General features: G+C 52.7%; 2 protein-coding genes across 11 annotated transcripts in view; both read right to left on the reverse strand.

The window, feature by feature from the left end:
- Nucleotides 1-3219: 3219 nt before the first annotated feature.
- On the reverse strand, nucleotides 3220-8734 carry Mamstr (MEF2 activating motif and SAP domain containing transcriptional regulator). 6 transcript variants are annotated; one of them, XM_029569433.1, is made up of 10 exons: nucleotides 8648-8734; nucleotides 7893-7976; nucleotides 6820-6858; nucleotides 6185-6333; nucleotides 5638-5819; nucleotides 5246-5333; nucleotides 4900-5094; nucleotides 4324-4533; nucleotides 4163-4217; nucleotides 3220-4031 (listed from the first exon to the last, which is right to left on the reverse strand). In XM_029569433.1, the coding sequence occupies exons 2-10, from the start codon at nucleotides 7948-7950 to the stop codon at nucleotides 3748-3750; spliced, it is 1260 nt and encodes a 419-aa protein (XP_029425293.1). In that variant the 5' UTR covers nucleotides 7951-7976; nucleotides 8648-8734; the 3' UTR covers nucleotides 3220-3747. The 6 variants fall into 6 exon arrangements, with proteins under 6 accessions (XP_029425293.1, XP_017656586.1, XP_017656589.2 ...); XM_017801097.2 differs by having other exon boundaries at nucleotides 6185-6312; nucleotides 8648-8732; XM_017801100.2 differs by lacking the exon at nucleotides 8648-8734 and having other exon boundaries at nucleotides 7893-8019.
- Nucleotides 8735-9792: 1058 nt separating this feature from the next.
- Rasip1 (Ras interacting protein 1) overlaps nucleotides 9793-21102 on the reverse strand; it is a 13563-nt gene continuing 2253 nt past the window's right edge. Inside the window, exons 4-12 of one of the 5 annotated variants that reach the window (XM_008845002.2) lie at nucleotides 19202-19557; nucleotides 15430-16083; nucleotides 13776-13813; nucleotides 13444-13595; nucleotides 13223-13338; nucleotides 12145-12388; nucleotides 11820-11992; nucleotides 10654-10801; nucleotides 9793-10204 (exon numbers count right to left, since the gene is read on the reverse strand). In XM_008845002.2, coding sequence (XP_008843224.2) covers nucleotides 10005-10204; nucleotides 10654-10801; nucleotides 11820-11992; nucleotides 12145-12388; nucleotides 13223-13338; nucleotides 13444-13595; nucleotides 13776-13813; nucleotides 15430-16083; nucleotides 19202-19557 — 2081 coding nt within the window. In that variant the 3' untranslated portion in view covers nucleotides 9793-10004. Of the gene's footprint in view, nucleotides 10337-10653; nucleotides 10802-11819; nucleotides 11993-12144; nucleotides 12389-13222; nucleotides 13339-13443; nucleotides 13596-13775; nucleotides 13814-15429; nucleotides 16084-19201; nucleotides 19558-21102 lie in introns of all 5 variants that reach the window. The other 4 variants (XM_029569313.1, XR_003851421.1, XR_003851422.1 and 1 more) reach the window with 4 other exon arrangements.

The raw sequence follows: 21102 nt of genomic DNA on the forward strand, positions 1-21102 counted from the left end.
GGGTGTGAATCCAATCTCCAAATTATGTTAAGATAGACCAGTTCTAGCCAGGCATGGTGACATATGCCTTTAATCCCAGCACTTGGGAGGGAGAGACAGGCGGATCTCCATGAGTTCAAGGCCAGCCTGATCTAAATAGCCAGTTCCAAGCAAGCTGAGGCTACAGGGAGACCCTGTCTCAAAAAGGCCAAAAAAAAAAAAAAAAAAAAAAGAAAGAAAAGAAAAGACCCGCTCTGGTACTCACTGTGATTTTATGGTAGTTATATAGTTGTGTAACCAGAACCACACTTAAGATAAAAAAGGAGGTGGGTTAGGTGTGGAAACACAAGCATTTAATCTGAGCACTGGAAGCTGAAGCCAGAGAATGGCCAATTTGACAGCCTGACTGCAGAGTGAGATCTTGTGGAAGGGAGGGAGGAGAGAGGTAGGGATAAGAAAGCCTACCTCTGTGAAGATCCAGGGAGGAGAGAGGTAGGGATAAGAAACCCTACCTCTGTGAAGATCCAGGGAGGAGAGAGGTAGGGATAAGAAACCCTACCTCTGTGAAGATCCAGGTGGCTGTGGATGTCAGGACATGCTTGGGACTCCCTAGGGACTCAGACCAGGGGAGGAACTGGTATATGTAAGGTTGGATTAATAGCAGTGAGGACTGCTGGACCCCAAATCTTTCCCTGTTTGGATTCAAGTTGGCACCCTACCAAGCCTGCACTAGTCTTCCAAATCTCCATCTTCTAGAGAATTCATTGACCACCCCTGCCCCTACTTCTCTTGAGGCTGCACAGGGCCCCACAATACCCTCTACCCAGGAAATGGAGGCAGATGACAAAAAGGGGGGCAGAAGGGGCCTGAGCAGTCAGGGATGGGGAGATTGACATGGAAATGAGAAAGTCTCCTGGGGAGGTAGCTCAGTTGGTAGGGTGGTTGTTTAACATGCTCAAAGCCCTAGGTTCCATCCCCAGCCCTGCATAAACCAGGCAGAGTGGCTCATGTCTGTAACCCCAGGACTCAGGAGGTAGAGGCAGAAGAATCAGTTCAAGATCGTGCTCACCTACAACATGAACTCAAGGCCATCCTGGGCTTCATAGTGACTACAAGCCAGCCTGGACAAGAGGATGAGGCCCTGTCTCAACAAGCAAGAACAAGGGGCTGGAGCGATGGCTCAGTGGTTAAGAACGTTTGTTGCTCTTGCAGAGGACCTGAGTTCAGTTCCCAGCACCCATACTAGGCAGCTCACAACCACCTGTAACTCTAACTTCAATGTCCTCTTCTGGCCTCCACAGGTGTGCATACACACAAATTAAAATAAAGCAAGGACAAAAGTCTCTAAAATCTGAACAAGCACCCCCTACCTCCAGGGCTGGGGCCCCCTTGGCCACTTTTCAGCTTGCTAGGTTCTGCTGTCTCTAGCTCAGGTCAACCACAGACCATGTGCTGCCTTCTGCTCTAGTGCCAAATCTCAGGAGCTTCCCGAGTGGCCAACCTCCTCCACACCTTCAGGCCTTCACAAGTTTCCTCTCCCTTCCAGGAGGCTATGTTTCAGGCAGCTCTCTGCCATCACCTCACCCTTGGAGGCTCAGCCATGTTTCTGTGACTGACCCTCCTCCAGGGCTTCTGTCCTTTTTGAGAGTCACAGTCCTATGATCCCTTGTACCACAAGCATCAAAGTGTCTGCCCTGGGATTCTGCAGTCTCAAGGCTTCACCTGAATGGAAACCTAAGCTCTTGGTCTTCTCAACTCTGAGAGTCCAGGCTGGGGACTGATTATATACCTGATATCCATGTATTCACCTCCCACCCCCATAACACTATGTGCATCTCTTCCAATAATCTGATCTCAACAGAAAAGGAAAATGGAACAAAATTTAAGGCCTGGCCTGGAAGACATAGACACATGTCTTGTGGTCACATTGTTTAGCCTCTGCCCTCTTTTCTGTTTGGTGTTTGTTTTCTTGTTTGTGAGACAGGGTCTTATGTAGCCCAGGCTAGTCTTGAATACTCTGTGTAGCCCAGGTTGGTTTTGAATTCCTTATGTAGCTGAGGTTGACCTTGAACTTCTGATCTTCGTGCCTCAGCCCATCCTTACCCCTGAGTGCTGTGATTACAAGTGTGACCCACCACACAGGGATGAATATTCATTCTTGGGAGCCCTAAGCTCCCACACAAGAAGGCCAATAGCCCACTAGAAAGAACATGTGGAGAGGAAAAGGGCTGATCCTCATAGAGGAGAGAGATCCAGACACCCAGCAACCCTGCTGGGCTAGTCTTCTTTCTGTCCCTATAACTATGTCAACATATTCCACTGTGCCATGTGGGGTGCCCTTGTACACCTGGGTCCAGGGATGACTGTAACCCTCACCAACATCTTATGGAGCTGAAGAACTGTCCGGCAGAGCCCAGTCAACCATAGACACTTATTGTTGTGATTTGAATATTAACTGTCCCCAGGAGCTCAAGTGCCAAACACTCAGACCCCAGCTGGTGGCACTATTTGGACAGGTTCTGGAAACCGGGAAGTGGGACCTAGATGAAGTAGGCCACTGGGGGTGGGTCCTTATGGGTATCTCATCCTGGCTCCTCTCACTGTCATCCCCCCCCCACTCCCCAATGCTTCCTGTCCATCATGGGGTGAAGAATCTCTACCACAGGCTGGGCAGCCATGATGTTCCACCCAGGCACATGGGGCTACATGACCACTGACTGAACCTTCTGAAATCCTGAGCAAAATAAGTCCTTCCCCATTGTTCTCCTGTAAAAGTAACTGATATAGTTGTGTTTTATGGATTCAAGCCCAAAATTAGATGCAAAGGCTGGGTTTCACTGGCTTCAAGGTGCAGGGGATCCACAGCTTAATAAAGCTGGTAGAGCTTCTCACAGCACCAGGCTGAGGCCAGGGCTCTCCCAAGGTCACTTTCTTGCTTCTCTCCCCTTTTGCCATCCTGCCCCCGGCCTCCACTTCTTGTTTCCCCTAAAAGTGCTCCCTCAACAAACCACAACAGCCGGGAGGTTGAGGAAGGAAGATTGTCACAAGTTTGAGGACAGCCTGTGCTACATACCAAGACTCCATCTCAAAAAACAAAACAAGAAAGCTAGGTATAATCTCAGTACTTGGGAGGTGGAGGCAGGAGAATCAAGAGTTCAAAAGGCCAGCCTCAGCTACATAGGGAACGCTAGGCCAGCCTGGGCTACACAAGACCCTGTCTCAAAAAAACAAGAAGGGGGGACAGAAGCAGCAAAAACAAGAAAAGAAGGGAATAAATAAAGGGCTTAGTGGCGCATACCAGTAATTCTAGCACTCAGAAGGTGAAGGCAAGAGGAACAGAAGTCCAAGGTCATCTTCAGTAGGGCGCTTATAGCCACCTCAGAGAGGTTGTTTCTGGTCCTTTCACCTCTAATTGGAGCACAGAGGTCTGCCTCTCTTCCCCCTCTCCTCTCTCCTGAAAACCTGGAACTTTCCCTATTCCCAAAGATGGGCAACCGTCTCAGGGTCTGGGGGGAGGGGCAAAACACACCTGGAGGTCTCCAAAGGAAGCAGCAAGCTTGTTTGCACTGGCCAGCAGCAAATGAATCCCCATTCCCAATCATACAGCCCGGGAGGGGGGTTACAAGGAGGCCAGGTAGGCACTTGGCAAATCAGCAGCAGTTGGGTCAGGAGGGGATGGGTGCGTCTTGGCTAATGTGTGGTGGGAGGGTTGCAGCGGCGGGGTGCAGGGACCTCTCTGCCCCAGGTCCTGGGGAATCCTAGGGTCCATCACCATGGATCCGGCAGCAGGTCCCAGAGCCGGCTACTGCTGGAGTCAGTTAAGTCCATAGAGAAAATGCTAGGGCCCGGAGGCCCTGAGCCCAGCGGTGGACCCCCGCTCAAGGCCTCCAGCCAGTCCAAGGAATCTGTCGGGGCCCTCGGAGAGGGGGTCGGAGAGCTTGTGGAGGATGGCATTGAAGAGGAGAAGACGGAGGAGAGGCCTTCCGAGTCCGGAGAGGGGGACAGCACGTCGAATGAGCCAGGAAAGTCCAGGGGGATGGGTGGCAGCGGGTCTGCAGAAGGAAGGTGAGCTGAGGATGTCGGATCTTGCTCACCACCCTGTATTCCAGCCCACACCTCCCTCGGGCCCAGGAGTCTCCAAGTTCAGCTCCATCTCCCCCAAATGCAGGAGTTCGGCTCCTACCATCAGACTCCAACTGGTCTTCCAGGATGTCATCAATGTCCCGGTTTGGAAGCAGCTGTGGATGAGCACACGCGGCGTGACTAAGGGATCCGCTGTGGCCCGTAGCCCCCAACCATGCATCCCCCAATCATGCATCCCCCCAACCATGCATCCTCTGCCACCTGAGCCCTGCGGATGGCTTCCTGCAGCTCCTCCTCCAGCGTGAGGCCCGCTGGAGAAGGGGTAGGGATGAGAGCGGGAGTTAGAGCTGCAGCCAGAGCCGGAACCGGAGCCGGAGCCGGAGCCGCATCCACAGCCGGAGCCGGAGCCGTTCCCAGCGGATCCGCAGCTCCGGGAAGGCGCAGCCTGCGAGACGCCGAACTTGCCTTCACCTAGAACCGGGAGAGGGCAAGTTCCCTAAGCACCTTGATCCAGTCCCTTCTTGGGCCTCGCCCTTTTTATTTTACATTTTTATTTATTTTCGTATGCGTTTTGATGTGCATGACATGGCGTGCGTATGGAGGTCAAAGAAAACTTGTAGGAAGGAGTTCGCTTCAACCGAACTCGAACTCACTTTGTAGCGCTTGGGCACTAGCACTTTTATGTGCTGAGTCAGCGCCAAGTCCCGCCCCTATTCTCTTATTGGCTTCCCCGGTTGTTATTGGCCACGCCCCTACTAATGCGACCGGCCCCGCCCCGCCCACCATCACGCCTTCTTTTCTCTTGGTTGGTCCGAACGTGCACGGCCCCGCCCTTACCACGCCTGGCCTCCGGGCGGTTCCCAGGGCCTTGGGCTTGAGCCGCGGCCAGGGAGCACCAGCTTCTTTGTCCTCGCGCCGGGGCTTCTGACGCTCTCGGGGTGGGACGCCGCCGCGCATGCGCTCCAAGAGCATCGACTTGGTCCCTGACACCGGGAGGCCCCGGAGACGCAGCTGCTGCCGAAGCTCTGAGACCTGGGGGGCGGGGGAGGGGTGCTGAGCGGGCTCTGGGGCACATGTACTTGGAAACCGAGATGAGGGACTGGAACCCAGACCTAACTTGGGTTAGAGGCTGTGGGGTTATGAATTGTAGGCTCAGCCCTGGGACACTGCACTCCAAACTCACCGTCAGCTCTTCTAGTTTGAGGGTCTGAAGTTCCAGCTTGTGGGAGGGGGGCGAGGGGCTGGAGACTCCTGGCGGGGAGGGCTTCATCCTAGGCGAGGGTGACAAAAGTTAGGACAGAGAAAGATCGTAAAATCCTTAAAAACAGGGGCTCTGGAGGATGCAGGAAAATGAGGAATTCTGGGCCTCTGGTGGAGCAAACTTAGGCCTGGGTTTGTGGGTGTGGGCAGGATGCAACTCGGTTGTCTCAGGGCAGAGGGCTGGTAGCATGCACAGCGGGGCTCCTGGGGAGGAGGCAGCCCCAGGCCAGGCTCCCTTCCCTTGCCTCTAGGTTTGAGGCAGGAGGATGGGACCTGAGTTTCTGGGTTCCTGGAGAGTAGAAATGTGGTTCCTACCGAAGATGTTGCTGTGAGTTCTTCCCATCCCACAAAGGTGGCTCCAGGGGACCCAGGGCTGAACCCTCTGTTTGGGGATCTGCCCTAGGCCCTTGTCTCTGCTCTGGGGGCATGTACAGGTGGTATGTCAAGTTCCCTCTGGACTTGGGTTCCCTCCAGTATTGGGAGCTCTTGGGAGATTCCTGAAAGATCAGGTAAGGCCCAGCAGTCACTCCAGTGGTCTGGAGGCTTGGAAAGTTCAAGACCAGCCTCAGGCAGGGTGGTGAGCACTTTTAATCCCAGCATTTTGGGGGTCAAAGGCAGGTGTATCTTTTTAAGTTTAAGGCCAGCCTGGTCTACATAGCAAGTTACAGGCCAACTGGGGCAGCAGGGAGACCCTATCCCAAAACAAACACAGTAAGACCAAAAAAAGAGAAAGAGGATATTTTGCTTTCCTGCCCCATGCAATGTGTGGGGTCAGCTTGGCAACAACAGACATAGATGCTAGCTAGGCTGACCAAGACTAGACTGTCATGGGCACGTCCCCTTTACTCCCATCAGCACTCACCTTTTTGGGGGACCTCCAAGGACAATATGCTGGCTTAGGGGGCAAGATGCCAGGACTGAAGAGGAAAGAGGCAGGGACGGAGGGCAAGGCTGGCCCTGAAGCTGAGATCCATGGATCTGAATCACAGGCTGGAGAGATAGTGGAGGACCCTGAGAAGCCAGCAGGCAACAAGCCTGTCAAGGCCAGGAGAGGATAGGGGGAGGGGCATAACCCAAATTGTCCAGCTGGGCACCTGGCCTCCTAGGGACCCAGATTTTCATATCTTCAAGAAAGAAGGGGAGTCTTGTTCTTGGTCAGCAAGGGGTGTGTTAGCTTAGGCTCACAGATGGCTAGGGTATTGCTGGAATAGGGAATGAGGCCTGCCCTCCATGTTTCAGGACAGAGGGACCCAACAAAAAGCCACATTCAGACATGTGAGTGTAGAAGACCTGACTCCATTAAGGAAAGAGCATCTAGGTTGGGGCATCTGGGGTGGGAAGGCAGGAGGAGCAGGACACAGAGCTGTGATGGGTGGGGAGGAGACCCAAAGTTCAGAGACCTCTGGAAATGACAGGCTGGGGTTTTGCTGTCTTGGGACAAGCACAGTTCTCAGGGACTTGGACAACCATCCCTTCCTTTCAGGAGCCCACACTTACTTGAGTCTTGATTCCGTCTGTGGATCCGAAGCTGCAGGACTGTGGAAGGAGGGGGGAGTGAGACAAGGAAGGCAGGGAAGGGAGTGTCCGGACTTGGCGGGTAGGGTTGGTGGGAGCTGCAGTTGTTGGTGGGACCTGTGTGCCCAACCCCTTCATACACCCCTTTCAGGCGGGTGGGCCGGCAGCCTGCTCCCTTTCCCTTCCTGGGGCCTCCCGTCTGCTCCTGCCAGCAAAGCATCTTGGGCCAGAGCTGCTCTGGGGCTGTGAGCCAGCCAGCCTGCAAATAGGAGGCAGCCCTACCCTGGGCTCCACCTGCCACTTTAGGAGTGTGTGCCCACTCAGGCACATTCACCATCTTGGTAGCCTGGCCCATCAAGGCCACATTTCTTTTCTTCTCTTTCTTTTTCTCTTCTTTGTCTTTTTGAGACAGAGTCTCCCTGTAACTCCAATTGGCCTGGAATTCACTATGTAGATCAGGCTGGCCTTGAACTCACAGAGATCTGCCTGCCTTTGCCTCCCAAGTGCTGGGATTAAAGGGGTGCCCCACACCCAGCAGCCCCCACTTTCTGTGCTATCTCTGGACCTCCCCACAGCCAGGGCTCTGCAAATCTATTCCTGAAACTCTAGTTTTGTCCACATGCTGACTCTGTGCTTTTGTAGCCTTTACACGATGTTCGCCCGTGGCTCACTTTACCCTTGCATGCGTCCACGGTATGCTATTCCAACACTCAGGACTCGGCCCTCATTTGGGGGGCAGGGGTCTCCCACTGCATATTTCTGTTCCTCTCTGTATGTTCACAGCTCTTTATATGTTAACGAATCATGACTGATGAATGACATCGTCCAGACTTGAAAGCTCACGGTCTCCTCAGTCACCCTCCCGTGCCACTTGGGTCCCTTGCTTTGCATACAGATCAGTTTAAGCCCTTGCTCCTTGGCAGAACATGCACTCATGGGCACCCCACTGTTCAGCAAGCCATGTGCACACTCCCCCACCACAACTCTTCCTTGGCATCACTGGTATCCAGGACCCTGGACCCTGTCCCCACATGCACCGAGATGCAATGTCTCACCAGAGCGGAACTTGGAACGGATGATTTGGGAGCGTTGAGAGGAGGCTGCCAGGGTCATCGCCAAGGCTGGGGTGGAGTCCTGGACTGGGGAGAAGGCAGAGCCACCAGAGGGAAGGGTCAAAGTGGATTGCAGGAGGCTGTCCTTCAGACAAACTCAGGAGAGAGCCTGAAAGATTAGGGACAGAAGCCCTGAGCCAGAGCTTCTGGATGGGAGAAGCCCTTACATATCCTGGTCCAGGGAAGAACTGGAACCTGCACCCCTGGGTGTGTGGGAGGAAGCTGGAGCCTGGACTCCTGAGTCTGAGTGAGGAAGGCAGGGACATGGACCCCAGGACTGAGGGAAAAGGGCTGGGGGGCTGGAGTTCTGGGTCTGGGGAAGGAGGGCTGGGGTCTCAACTCCCGGGTCATGATAGAGGAAGGACCCAAGTCTCAGACTCCTGTACCCTATGGAGGAGAGCATTGGAATCAGGACCTCCGGGTCTTTGAAAGTAGAGGAAGGGATTGTCTGGACCCCTGAAACCCAAGGAGAAGGAGGTTCAGGACTAGAACTCTATGCTCTAATGAACTAGAAGCCAAGGTTTTAGGTTCCTGGGAAGACTGACATGTCTCTAGGGGACAGACAGGGGTCCCTGCCACAGACACCTAAGACGGAATGGGTCAGATGTCACATACCAGGCCCTGTGGGAAAGGGGAACCAAAGAGGTGACTGAAGGGTTAAGGAGGACCCCTGTCTCCACCCCAGGGCGGCTTCTCACCTGGTGGGCTCCGCTCAACTGCTCAGCTGTGCCCTGAGGCGGGTGGTCTCTCCGAATGGGCTGGAGACCTCCGGCTCCGCCCCAACAGCCTAGGGCCGCCCTTAACTCCCCTTTCTGGGATGTGCCTGGAGCCCGGGAGCCGGCCTGGGATCAGAAGCCCCGCCTCGACCAGAGAAAGGGTGGGGCAGGGAGGACAGAAGTGGGGGTCCCCTACTGTCTCCTCCCGGGCGTCCTGGGCTGTGGAGTCGGGTGGAGCAGCCTCGGGCGGGCGACAGACAGGAGCAGGTGCGGGGGCAGGGGCCGGGGTGAGCAGCAGTGGCAGGTGGTCGTGCCCGGGTCCTGCGGGCAGGTGCCACCTGTTGCTTTTTTTTCCCTGACACAGCAGAGGTGTCAAGTTCAGAGGAGGGGAAAGTTCACACATGAGGCCCAGGCCCCTGGTTCTAAGAAAGGAAAGGGCAGGAGTTTGGACTCCTGTGTCTGATGGAGGAGAGCTGGGGCCTGGACCCTGGGGTCTGAGAGAGGAGGGCTGGGGTCTCACCCATGGTTCTGATGCAAGAGGGTTGGGAGTAGAGGTACTGGGTGTTGCAGTTCTGCAGTGTGCCCAGTAGAATATGCATCCTCAGGAGTTGGGGGAGAACAGGACTGGGGTATAGACTTTGTGGGTAGGAGGGAGAGATGGGGACCGTTCCCACTGGCAAGCCCACAGGGTCTGTATTCAGCAGAGCACGGTTGGGCTGTGTTCCGAGTTGTGTGGCAGAGCTCAGGGCTCCCGGGTCACATTACATGCTAGAGGGCAAGTTGAGACCATGGCTAGAAATATCTCCCCAGATGCGGCAGGCACCCAACATTCCAAGCACAGGCCCCAATACCTTAAAAAAAATCTTCACTGGTGCTGGAGAGAAGGCTCAGTAGTTAAGAGCACTGGTTGCTTTTGCAGAAGATCCAGGTTCGACTCTCAGCATCCACATGGTGGCTAACAACCGTTCATAACTCCAGTTCCAGGGGATCCGTCGCCCTCTTTTGTCCTCCTGGGACATGACAGGACTCGGGTGCACTTGCATACGTGCACGCAATGCATGCATACACTTAAAATATTTAACATCTTCATTAAGGCCCCTAAGTTTTAATAAGAGAGACGCTGCCAATACCAATACCACAGATACTTTTATTACTCCTCGGTACTCACATCTCAAGCCCGTCTTCCCACAGTCCCATCCTCTACCAACCCTACAACACAAACTCCCAGCGCTCCACGCGGGGAGAACTACAACTCCCCGAATGCTCGGTGCTCAGGCGGGCTCCAGTGAGTCGGAGCCGATGCAGGTTCAAGCTTCGCGCGCTCGCTTGTTATTGGTTTTCAAGGAGGCGTGGCCACGGGGGGTCCGTGGCGGTGATTGGCTGGCAGCTCCTGCTGTTCAAGATCCCAGAGGAGGCGACGGAGCCTGCGTAGTTCTCGATGCAGTGAGTCATCAGTCACTGGGCCGGTGAGGCGCAGGCGGGAGCTGCCCAGGGGCAGGATGAGGGGAGGGTGCGAGGAGAAACTTTCGAAGATGTCCCCTGCGAGGCCGAAAAAGACTAATTAGAGACGCAGTATGGGTGCGAGGCATCACCCAAGTTGCTCTCCTTGAGGAAGGAAAAACAGTTCTCAGCATGACAGTTGTAGTTCAGATGATCAATGGCCGCCGTGGCCTGGGAAAAAAAAAGCGATGTAGTTGGTTCCTCAGCCCTTAGATTGACTGGAAATCTGTCTAGATTCCTGAGGGTAGAGGGGCCCTACTACACAGCTGAGTTAGGATTAGGGTTGACCTCCTTACAGTTGCTGGGTATGATTCCCAGAGCCCTGCAGAGACTACTCAAATGCTTTGCCACTGTGCTACAATCCCAGCTCTTAGTCTTAAATCCTGGGAAGAAAGGATCTGGATCAGGAGGAGAGAGCTTGGGAACATTTACTCTTAGGACCCAAGGAAAGAAGACAGCCCAATGCTTGTTACCCCATTTCTGCTGACCTGTGTCCACTGCATCTCGCTCTGCAGGGGGTGGGTCCCAGGCTGGTGGTGATCCACGGCCAGGACCCAACTGGTAGTGGCTGAGTAGATGGTGGAGTTGAGCAGGGGTCAGGGTGGGGTAGTCAGTTCTGAGGCTGCTCCATGAAGCCTACAGAGAGACCAGGTGAGAAGTCTGGTTACATCTGGGTGGGGCAGAACAGGCCTGTCAACCCAGTTCTTGGGAGGCTGAGGCAGGAAGATTGAAAGTTTAAGGCCAGCCTGGTCAATATAGTGAAACCCTGTCTTAAGAAGCAGAGATCTGGAGATGTAGGTCAGTGATGGAGTGCTTGAGCAATGCCTTGGGCTTAATCTCCAATATTACAAGAAAAACAAATCAATAAAATATAAGTGAAATTAAGTGATCTACCTGAATCAGGTAGAGTTTGCTTGTCTAAAAACTTTGATGGGATGTGTCAGCATTATCACCACAATTTCTGGCATGCAGTTTATATTCAGTGAGTGGGTTTTTTTTTTCCTCTTCTTTTAAATGTTTCACACTTTATTAAGAAAATTGCATGCTTTCTGTTTATTCCACATGGTCAGAACCTGACTGGAAAGCATAAGAAAGCACAAGCCTCCTTCCCAGAGTCTCAGGTGTAGAAAACTCTTCTTTCCCAGTGAATGTTTTAACCATCATTTTTCTCATACCAGACTACCTGAATCAGCATGTCTGAGACAGGGGCCCTGGAAACTATTTCTAGCAAGTTCCACTGGCATTCAGGCACCCATGTTTGGTCATTCTTGATGCCCACTTCTGCAGCTGCCAGTAGTCCACCATGGTGTCTGATCTAGGCTTGGAGATGACTTGGGGTCTCAGGGAGCTGGAGGTCAACTGAGTGGGGCTGAGGAATCATTAAAAGTCAAGATCAGGGGACTGGAGAGATGGCTCAGCGGTTAAGAACACTGATTGTTCTTGCAGAACACCCGGGTTCAAATCCCAGCACCCACATGGCACCTAACAACTGTCCTAACTCCAGTTCCAGGAGATCCGACAGTCTCTTTTGTCCTCTGCGGGCATTGCACAACATGGGGGCACTTACCTACACACAGGCAATACATGCATACACATAAAAATAATAATAATTTGTTTTTAAAGCCAAGATCAGGTAGATCTGACCAAGAGTCACCTTGAGCAGGGAGGTGCGGGGCACACATAGTAGGTTCACAGCAATGGAGAGTTTCCGGAAGAACTCGGTGGCAATATCACCTAGTCCAGCCCCCTGTAGCCAATCCAAGACGAGGTCCAAGTTAGTTCGGATTTGGACAGCCCGAGACCACTGATAGAAAGGTCGGCCTTGACCTGTGTAGGAAGGGATGTGAGGTAGTGGGTGGACCATGTCCTTCTACTTCCCAGGCAACGTCTACATGTGATACAGGGCACCCAAAAGTGAAGCTGGAGTCTGTCGTATGCCCACCTGAATGTGGGTCTGAAGCTCCCAGCCCAACCCTCACCTCTTTCCATCAGTGAGTTGAGAAGGGATGCATTGGAGAAGAAGAACAAATAGCCAAAAGTCTGGGACACGAGGTCAGGATGCAGCTCACATTGGCCTGTCAGTTCCAGGGCTGCTTGGAACACGCCCAGAGTGGGCCTCAGGCCAGGAGGCATGGCCTCCAGCTCCGCACCAGGCCCTGGCAGCTCTGCCCCAGCGGTGAAGGGGTTGCTGTCCAGGAGAGCAGGTAGTGTTGAATAAAGAGTCTGAGGAGACACAGAGGCAAAAGCTAGTGGCTAGATTACAACTCTTTTGAGGCTTTGGTGATAGAGCATAAAGATAATGGAGAATTCTACCAAGGGCTTCTGAGAATTCTACCTTGACCATCCCAGGGGCTCCATGATCAAATCCCTACATTGTAGATGGGTTTCTAGCACTTATTACTCCCTCCTAGGACAACTCAACTCTTGAGAGATGGTTTCTGGAAGAGTCCTGGACAGTTTAGGAGCAGATTGCATGCATTATGGCACCAGTGGTTCTCACAGTTCAGTAGGACAGGACACTGGACAAAGAGGCCTTCTTCAGTCAAAGGTTTGACCAGAATTCCCAAAGGAAATTATAAGAATGGAGAGTCAGGAAGTGGGAATGGGGTGGCAGCCAGCCAATGGAAAGTGCGATCAGGCCAAGGACAGGAAATGAGATCAGAGACAAATAAGAAATAAAAGCACACTTGGCAAGGATGTACAGGAAGTGAAGCCTCAGAGGAAGGGGCTTCACAATCAAGGCTGCTCCACAGAACCAGCCTAGTCTACATAGCAAATTCCAGACCACCAAGGGCTTTATAGTGAGACCCTATCTCAAAAAAAGCTTGAAAAAAATGGTAGTAGAGATACAGCTGGTAACGAATTCAGTTTGTCAAGACAGGAAGTGTCAGCCCAAACAGGAAGTGTTATCTCAAGAGCAAAGTACTAAGGTGAGATGGGAAATGACTCCAAGGAGAGAGACATCTTGAGTCAAAGAGGAAGTGACATCACAGCAACATGATACAGATTAAACAGAAAGGGAGGGTATTTTAACTGGGAAGCAGGGGCAAGACCCACCTTGGTGAGGTAGTAGACAGACTGCTGGAAAGTACACATGATGACCTCATCCAGAAGGGCCAAAGCCTCATCACACAATTCCAAGTCATTGCAGAGCTGTGGGTCTGAGGACAGACCTGGGGGTGAGAGAGGGAACCAGAGGCTAGCTGCCAGAGCCCAGGTCTCTGGGTTCAGGGTGTGATGGGAAGCCAAGATGAGCTTGGGCCAGGGTCAGAGCTCACCCTCCTGGTCAGCCTCTTTCTCCATCTCTAGGACCTTCTCTTGAACAAAGCTCAGCAGCTCTGTTGTGTTAGCCATCCACAGCATGAGTGGCCGCAACTCCATAGACACGGCCTCAGGAGTCAGGGGTACCTCAGGGACTCCCTCCGGGTGGCTAAGAAAAAAGGGAGGACCCCTGTGAGCCTTGCCCAACCTTCATCATAAAGATCAAAGCCCAAGATTTGAGTCTGCTCCCAAGAAGGTACAGAACGTGCATTAAGGCACCCATGGGGAACTGGGCTCCACCCCGGACCCCTGTGACCCTCCAGATCTGTCTGCCCCAGATTTCACTTACTTTTCTGGCTGGCGGTCTCCAATTTCCTTAATCTTTTCCTGTGGCACAGTAAGACCAGAATCAATGGGGTGGGGGGGTGGACTGAGGGATCAAGACTGCATACCCTGGTTTGTCTAAAAGCACCTTGTATGTGGTAGGTATGCATGCATGTATGTCTGCATCTGTTTGGATGCATGTGTGTTCATATCTGTGGAGGTCTGAAGTTGATGTCAGGTATCTATTTATTCACTCTCCACTTTGTTTATTGAGTCCTGGAGCTTCAGGTAGTCACCATGCCTGGTCACTTTTACATGGGTTCTGTATCATCAGGCTTATACAGCAAGCACTTTATCCACTGAGTCATCTCCTCAGTCCTGGCATATACCATCCCTTTTTTTGGTCTTTTTGAGACAGGGTCTCCCTGTAGCCCCAGCTGGCCTGGAACTCACTATGTAAACCAGGCTAGACTTGAACTCACAGTGATCTGCCTGCCTCTGCCTCCTGAGTACTGGGTTTAAAGGTGTGTGCCACAATGCCTGGCTCCCCCCGACACACACCTTTTTTTAAGACAAAGTCGTCTTATGTAGCCTAGGCTGGCCTCCAACTTTGGGTGATCCTCCTGCCCCTGCCTCTTCCAAATGCTCGAATTACAGTGATGCACCTTCTGGCCTTTTTATTTTCATTTTGAGACAGAGTCTCACTGAATTACCCAGGCTGGTCCTCATCTCTCTCTGTAGCCCAAGTAGGCTACATAGGTAGGTAGTAGGTCGGATGATTTGAAATCATCCTGCCTCACACTCCCAAGTAGGTGGGATGACAGGTCTGTGCCACCGCACATGGCTTCTCCATTCTAACTCTACAATCACAAGCTATTTCCTTCAGGTCTCTTCTGTCCAATGGGAGTTTCTTCCTACCCTCAAGACAATTCCTGACCCTCTAGGCCCTTTTCAATGAAACAGAACCTTTCCCCCTCTCTCAACTATTCCCTCCTGTCACTTTTAAAACTTTGGACCCAACCTCTGAAGAATGGTTTTCTTTGTTACTGCTCCAGACCCAAAGGGCTGTCACTGGACCTCCCCTCAATTCCCAGAATGGTTTCCTCCATGATGTCACAGCTCCGAAGAGGAAACTGAGGCACAAAGATCTAAGTTCAAGGGCAGCCTGGGCAGTTTAGTAAAACCTGCCTCAAAATAAAAAGTAAAAAGATGCTGGGGATGAGGCTCAGCTTTAGAGCACTTGGCTAGACTCCCTCAGTGAGGGGCTGGGGATGTGGCTGAGCACCTGCCTAGAATTCCCCAGTGAGGGGCTGGGACCATGGCTCAGTGGTAGAGCTCCTGCCTAGCATGCTGGAGGCCCTGGGTTCCATCCTCAGTACCACAAAACAAACAAATCTGAAATCCAGAGGTGGGTATTGCCTCCTCTTCAAGTACAGTACACGAATACAAATACACAATTCCTAGCATCCTATGGGCACACTTAACTCAGTCCCTCTCAAAGTGTCATGGCAAGTAGAGATACCCCAGAATAGATGTGGGGAGCAGTGGGTGTGTATCGGTGGGGATGGCAGGGGGCGCTTAAGAAAAGACTTGGGGGGCTGGTGGGTGCATGTTGGTGGGGCGGGAGGGGAGCTATAGAAAGCCTTGATGGACGAGTAGGTGGACATGGGGGCGCTCACCCAGACGGCCTCCTTGATGAGCCTAGCCAGGCGACCGAGCAGGCGCGGCAGGTGGCCTAGCTCCAGCTCCCGCGCCGAATGCTGCACGCACAGCGCCAGGAGCGTGGCGGGCCCGAGCGGGGGCAGGTCCCCTACACCCGAGGCCGCGGCGCGCACGATCTCGCCCAGCAGCGCCTCCTCCTCACGCGGTCTGAACCGCAGCACCGGCTCGCGGCCGTCCAGGTAGGCGGCCAGCGCCTCTCCGCGCTCCTGCAGGCCGCGGCCGCACAGGCGGCAGGAGAAGGCCCATCCCGGGCCGGGTGGCGTGGCCCCGGGGCGCGCGGGCAGCCAGGGCGGCCTCGCAGGCCCGGAACCGCCGGCGCGGGGGTCCTTGTACATGAACAGGAAGTGCTCGCCCAGCCCCAGCAGGTCTCCGGGGTGCAGCTCGGCCTCGCGCAGCAGGAGACAGCCGTTGTGCGTCACTGGGGCGCCCCGGGACGGGCGCACCATGGCGGGAGGCTCCGGACCCGCGCGAACCGTGCAGTGCCGCGGCAAGATGTCAGGGGCGGTGAGGAAGGTGTCCACGTACAGGGCGGGGGACCCGCCGCGGGAAGACGAGGGCCCTCCCCGGCCAAACACGTGCTGCTCTCGGGTCATAACGTACACCACGAAGTCCTAGAGGAAGAGAGAAGCGCGCTGCGTGGACGCTTCCAAACAGCACGGTTTTGCACACTAGAGTCTCGCTCCCCACCCCACCTTCTCTGAATAAATGAATACCTCCAGGGAGGTCTCCTGTGATTCCCAAAGAACTCTCTTGAGTATCTTCGCCCATGAATGACCTCTTCCAAGGTATTTTCTGATTTTGTGGGGGGAGGCTCCTTTTGAGACAGGGTCTCTCTGTAGCCCCAGCTGGCCTTGAACTCGCTAGGTAGACCACCTGCCTCTGTCTCCCAAATGATGGGATTAAAGGCCTGCGCCGCCAGGCTTGGCCCATCTCACTTTTTTTTGATATATAAAAAGATAGTTCTTCAGCCGGGCGTGGTGGTGCACGCCTGTAGTCCCAGCACTTGGGAGGCAGAGGCAGGCGGATCTCTGGGAGTTCCAGGCCAGCCTGGTCTACATAGTGAGTTCCAGGCCAGCTGGGGTTGCAGAGAGACCCTGTCTCAAAAAGACCAAAAAACAAAACAAAACAAAAAAGATATTTTTATCTGTGTGCTCACCACAGTGCTAGTGTGGAGGATAGAAGGTAACTGTGAGTCAGTTCTCTCCTTCCACCACCATGTGGGTTGGGGGGGGGGGTCTTCCTGGTAGACTTTACCTGTTGGGTTACCTCAGTTGCCCGGGCTCCACCCTTTAAGGAGGCCCTTCACATGAACGCTATGAACAGAGGCTTTCAAACTGATCATTCTTCAACAGCTCCTCTCAACTCACCTGAATGGGCTGTATTGGGCACTGGCCTCTTCCGTATCGCCCAGCCCCAGGAACGGGGGCTTCCAGAACACACTACTTCCTTACTAAAATGGACTGTTCCATCACCCTCAAAGAATAGACCTCTGGAGGCTGGAGAGAAGGCTCAGCAGTTAAGAGCACCAGCTGCTCTTGCAGAGGACGAAACTTTAGTTTCCAGCACCCACATGGCATCTGTAACTCCAGTCCCAGGGAATTTGACACCCTCTTCTGACATTCACGTTGTATGACGTGGTGCACTTACACCCATGCATGCAAAAACACTCATACACATAAAATAAAAATAAAAATAGATGCTTAGCTCAGTGGTAGAGCACTTGCCTAGCAAGAACAAGGCCCTGGGTTGTCCTCAGCTCTGAGAAAAAATAAATAAATAAATGAAAATAAATAAATAGCAGGACATGGTGGCACCTGTGCTATAGAGAGTGAGACCATGTCTTAAACAAACACAAAATAAGCCTGGTATGGTGGAGCATGCTTTTAATCCCAGCACTTGGGAGGCAGAGGCAGGCGGATCTCTGTGAGTTCAAGGCCAGTCTGGTCTACATAGTGAGTTCCAGGACAGATGGAGCTATAGGGAGACCCTGGGATTTAGTGCTTGCCTAGGAAGCACAGGGCCATGGTTTGCTCATCAGCTCTGAAAGGAAAAAAAAAAAAAAAGGATGCAGGGCCACAGAGATGGCTCAGTGGTTAAGAGCACATACTACACTTGCAGAGGACACAAATTGGGTTCCTAACACCTATGTGGGGTGACACAATCACTTCTAACTTCAGGTCCAGGGGATCTGACACCCTCTGTTGGACTCCAGGGGCACTGCACTTATATAGCACACACACACAATTTAAAACAAAATAAAATCTAAACAAAAAACAAAAACTGGATGCATCATTTGACCCCTTTCCTAAAATAAACATGTTCATGTTCTCTTGATATTCAAATATGTAAAATACATAGTAACATAGCCTAGTGGCACAGTTTGGTCATGTCAGCTACCCAGAAGGCTGAGGCAGGATGATTACAAGTTCAAAGTCAGCCTGGACAACTTATAGAGCTTCTGTCTCAAAATAAGTAAAGGGAGAACTGGAGTGTGGCTCCGTGGTAGAGCCCCTACCTAGAGTCCCCCAGTGAGGGGCCGGGGTGTGGCTCTGTGGTAGAGCCCCTGCCTAGGCTCCCCCAGTGAGGGGTTGGGATGTGGCTCAGTGGTAGAGCCCCTGCCTAGACTCCCTCAGTGAGGGGCTGGGATGTGGCTCAGTGGTAGAACCCCTGCCTAGAATTCCCCAATGAGGGGCTGGGGTGTGGTATAGAAGTAGAACATCTTCCTAGCATCCCTGAGTGAGGGGCTGAGGAAGTGGCTTGGTGGTAGAACACTTGCCTAGCATGTTCAAAGGCCTGAGTTCAGTCCCCGATACTGAATAAAGAAAGAAAGAAAGAAAGAAAGAAAGAAAGAAAGAAAGAAAGAAAGAGAGAGAGAGAGAGAGAGAAAGAAAGAAAGAAAGAAAGAAAGAAAAAGAAAACAACTACCAGAGCCTCCCATTTCCATCAACAAGAGGTCAAATCCTTCCAATGTGAGCCATCACTTTTACAAACAGAGTACTCCATTTCTCCCATCAAGAAAATATAGACATTTTGGGGCTGGAGAGATGGCTCAGTGGTTAAGAGCACTGACTGCTCTTGCAGAGGACTTGGGTTTGATTCCCAGCTCCCACATGGTGGCTAACAGCCATCCATAACTCCATTTCCAGCAGATCAACACTTTCTTCTGACCTCCTTGGGCATTGCATGACATGGTGCACTTACACACATACAGGCAGTACACTCATACACATAAAATAAAAATATTAAATAGACATTTCCAGAGCAAGGTTCCAGGTACCAAAGATTTCCCTGATCCGGGAGCCAGTTCAGTTCCCAGCACCCACATGGCGACTACCAAACATCTGTAACTCCAGTTCCAGGGGATCCGATACCCTCTTCTGACTTCCATGGGCATTGCATGCACAGGTGCACTTACATGAAGCAAAACACACTCATGCACATAAAATAAAAACAAGAAAGATGTTTGTGAGGGACATCTTTTTGACAACAGACTGGCCTTTGACCAAGGCAGTGTTTCCCTCCACCAAATAAAAGGAAATGTCTATATCCCTCAAGTGGGAGCTCTGTATCTGCCCTCCATCTCCTCAGCTCCCACTGTGCTATTTCTTATGTGGGAACCTTGCTGGGACCCTCAAAGCAGAGGCTGCCTCAACTCAAGGAATTCTGGAAGTTGTAGTTTTGTCTACCATGGCAAGTGGGGCTCTACTGGTAAGGGGAGGTGGTGCTGACCTGAGCATCCTGGTAGCCCTGGAGCAGCAGGAAGTAGGGACGGTTGGTAGGTGCCTGGATGAGGCACTGAGTCAACTGATCGAAGTCTCCAGGGTCTGAAGGCCCCACCTGGGCGTCAGCTGCCCCTGGGGCCATGCTAAGTGCCTGTTGCCTTCGTTCCTGCTGCCGTCGCCGCCTTCCCTGGAGGCTCAGCTCGGATACACTACGCCGCAGGGACAAGTTTTCAGAACGCTCCTTGCCCCCAGACCCAGCAGGGGTCCCAGATCCTGACCCTGGACCTGGACTGGCCAGTGCTGCTCCTCCAGATGCTGCCCGAGAGCGGTTCTTCTGTGTTCGCCACGAGGGGGCACCTGTGCCTGTGGGGAAATGGAGACACCACATGTGTGAAATGCCCACAGAGGCCAGAAGGGGGTGTCAGATTCCCTAGGAACTGGCCTGTGGGGAAATGGAGACACCACATGTGTGCAATGCCCACAGAGGCCAGAAGGGGGTGTCAGATTCCCTAGGAACTGGAGTTACAGGTGGTTGTGAGCAGACAGGTAGCTGTGAGCCAACATGTGGGTGCTGGGAACCGAACCTGGGTCCTTTGCAAAAAAGAGCAAGTGCTCTTAACTGCTGAGCCATCTCTCCAATCCTAGAAATTCATTCTTTTAACACCAATTTAGGAAGCACCTACTGTGCGTCAAGGTCTGTTCTAGATACTGAGTAAGAGTGAAAAATGTACTCAGGGGGATGGAAACAAATCCCTCTAGAACACCCTCTCCTAGCAGTCCACAGGCCTTGGCACAGAGTAGGCACCCTATGCAAATGAGCTTAATGAGTAAACATGTATTTTTATACATGTAAACCTATAAGCTTGTGAGATCTGAGAAGGTGGGGACTTCACTTCTCCATGGTCCCACCATGGATACCAGACCCTTAAAATATGTGTGGCCCAGTTTGTTCTCAGTGAAGACTTTGAAGGGAAAGGCAGCAGAAGGTGGAGGAAAGAGAGATTGCCATTCTTAGCCAAGCGTGGTGGCATGCCTTTGAGCAAAGGCAGGTGGATCTCTGTGAGTTCAAGGCCAGCCTGGTCTATATAGTGAGTTCCAGGCCATCTGGGGCCACAGGGAGACCGCCTCTGTCTCAAAAAAGACCACTTCAAAAAAGAAAAAAAAAATAAAACCTGCTATTCTTCTGGTTATTATTCCTATTCTCCCCCCCCCCCTTTTTTTTTTGGTCTTTTTGAGACAGGGTCTCCCTGTAGCCCCAGCTGGCCTAGAAGTTACTATGTAGACCAGGCTCGCCTTGAACTCACAGAGATCCACCTGCCTCTGCCTCCTAAATGCTGGGAGTACAAGTGTGCATCACCACACCCATCCTTTATTATGTGCCAAGCCCTGTCCTTTATGTACATTATTTCTCTGAAACTTCATCTAGAACTTTGTTGAGAATAAAAGTTAAAGAATGGCACACCTATAATTCTGGCATTCAGGAGGCTGAGACTGGAGGATCAACAGTTCAAGATCAGCCTGGGCTACACAGCCCGACTCTATCTTATCTTGGTAAAATAAAATAATAAAACAAAAGCTATACCAACACTGTATCTTCTAATGGGAAACTGAGAAAGAGATCTCATGTAGGGCCTGCCTCAGAGTAGCACCACCTGTTATCCTACCGGCCCCACCTCCGGGCCCTGTGAACCCCACTCCCACCCCCACGCCCACCTCCTCCCCTCCGGAGCACTGCCTGCCTCCTGGTAAGGAACACTTAAAAGCGCCTCTGGCCTAGGGCCCTACCTCCCTTCCCTTAGGTCCCACCCACAGCACCTCCTGGGCCCCGTCTCCCTTAACTGTGGGCCCTGTCCCCAGCACCCCCCATCTAGGGCCCCCCACACCGTCCCTCCCCCACCTTCTCGCCCC

This window comes from Nannospalax galili, unplaced genomic scaffold (genome assembly GCF_000622305.1).
Source record: "Nannospalax galili isolate Female #2095 unplaced genomic scaffold, S.galili_v1.0 scaffold960, whole genome shotgun sequence".
NCBI lineage: Eukaryota > Metazoa > Chordata > Mammalia > Rodentia > Spalacidae > Nannospalax > Nannospalax galili.

Coding starts and splice junctions, on each gene's coding strand:
- Mamstr (XM_029569433.1), bottom strand. CDS start 7,950: ATGACCCTGGCAGCCTCCTCTCAACGCTCCCAAATCATCCGTTCCAAG. Junction 6,859..7,892: donor CCGTTCCAAGTTCCGCTCTG/GTGAGACATTGC, acceptor CTCCTTCCACAG/TCCTGCAGCTTCGGATCCAC. Junction 5,820..6,184: donor CTTGGAGGTCCCCCAAAAAG/GTGAGTGCTGAT, acceptor CTGATCTTTCAG/GAATCTCCCAAGAGCTCCCA.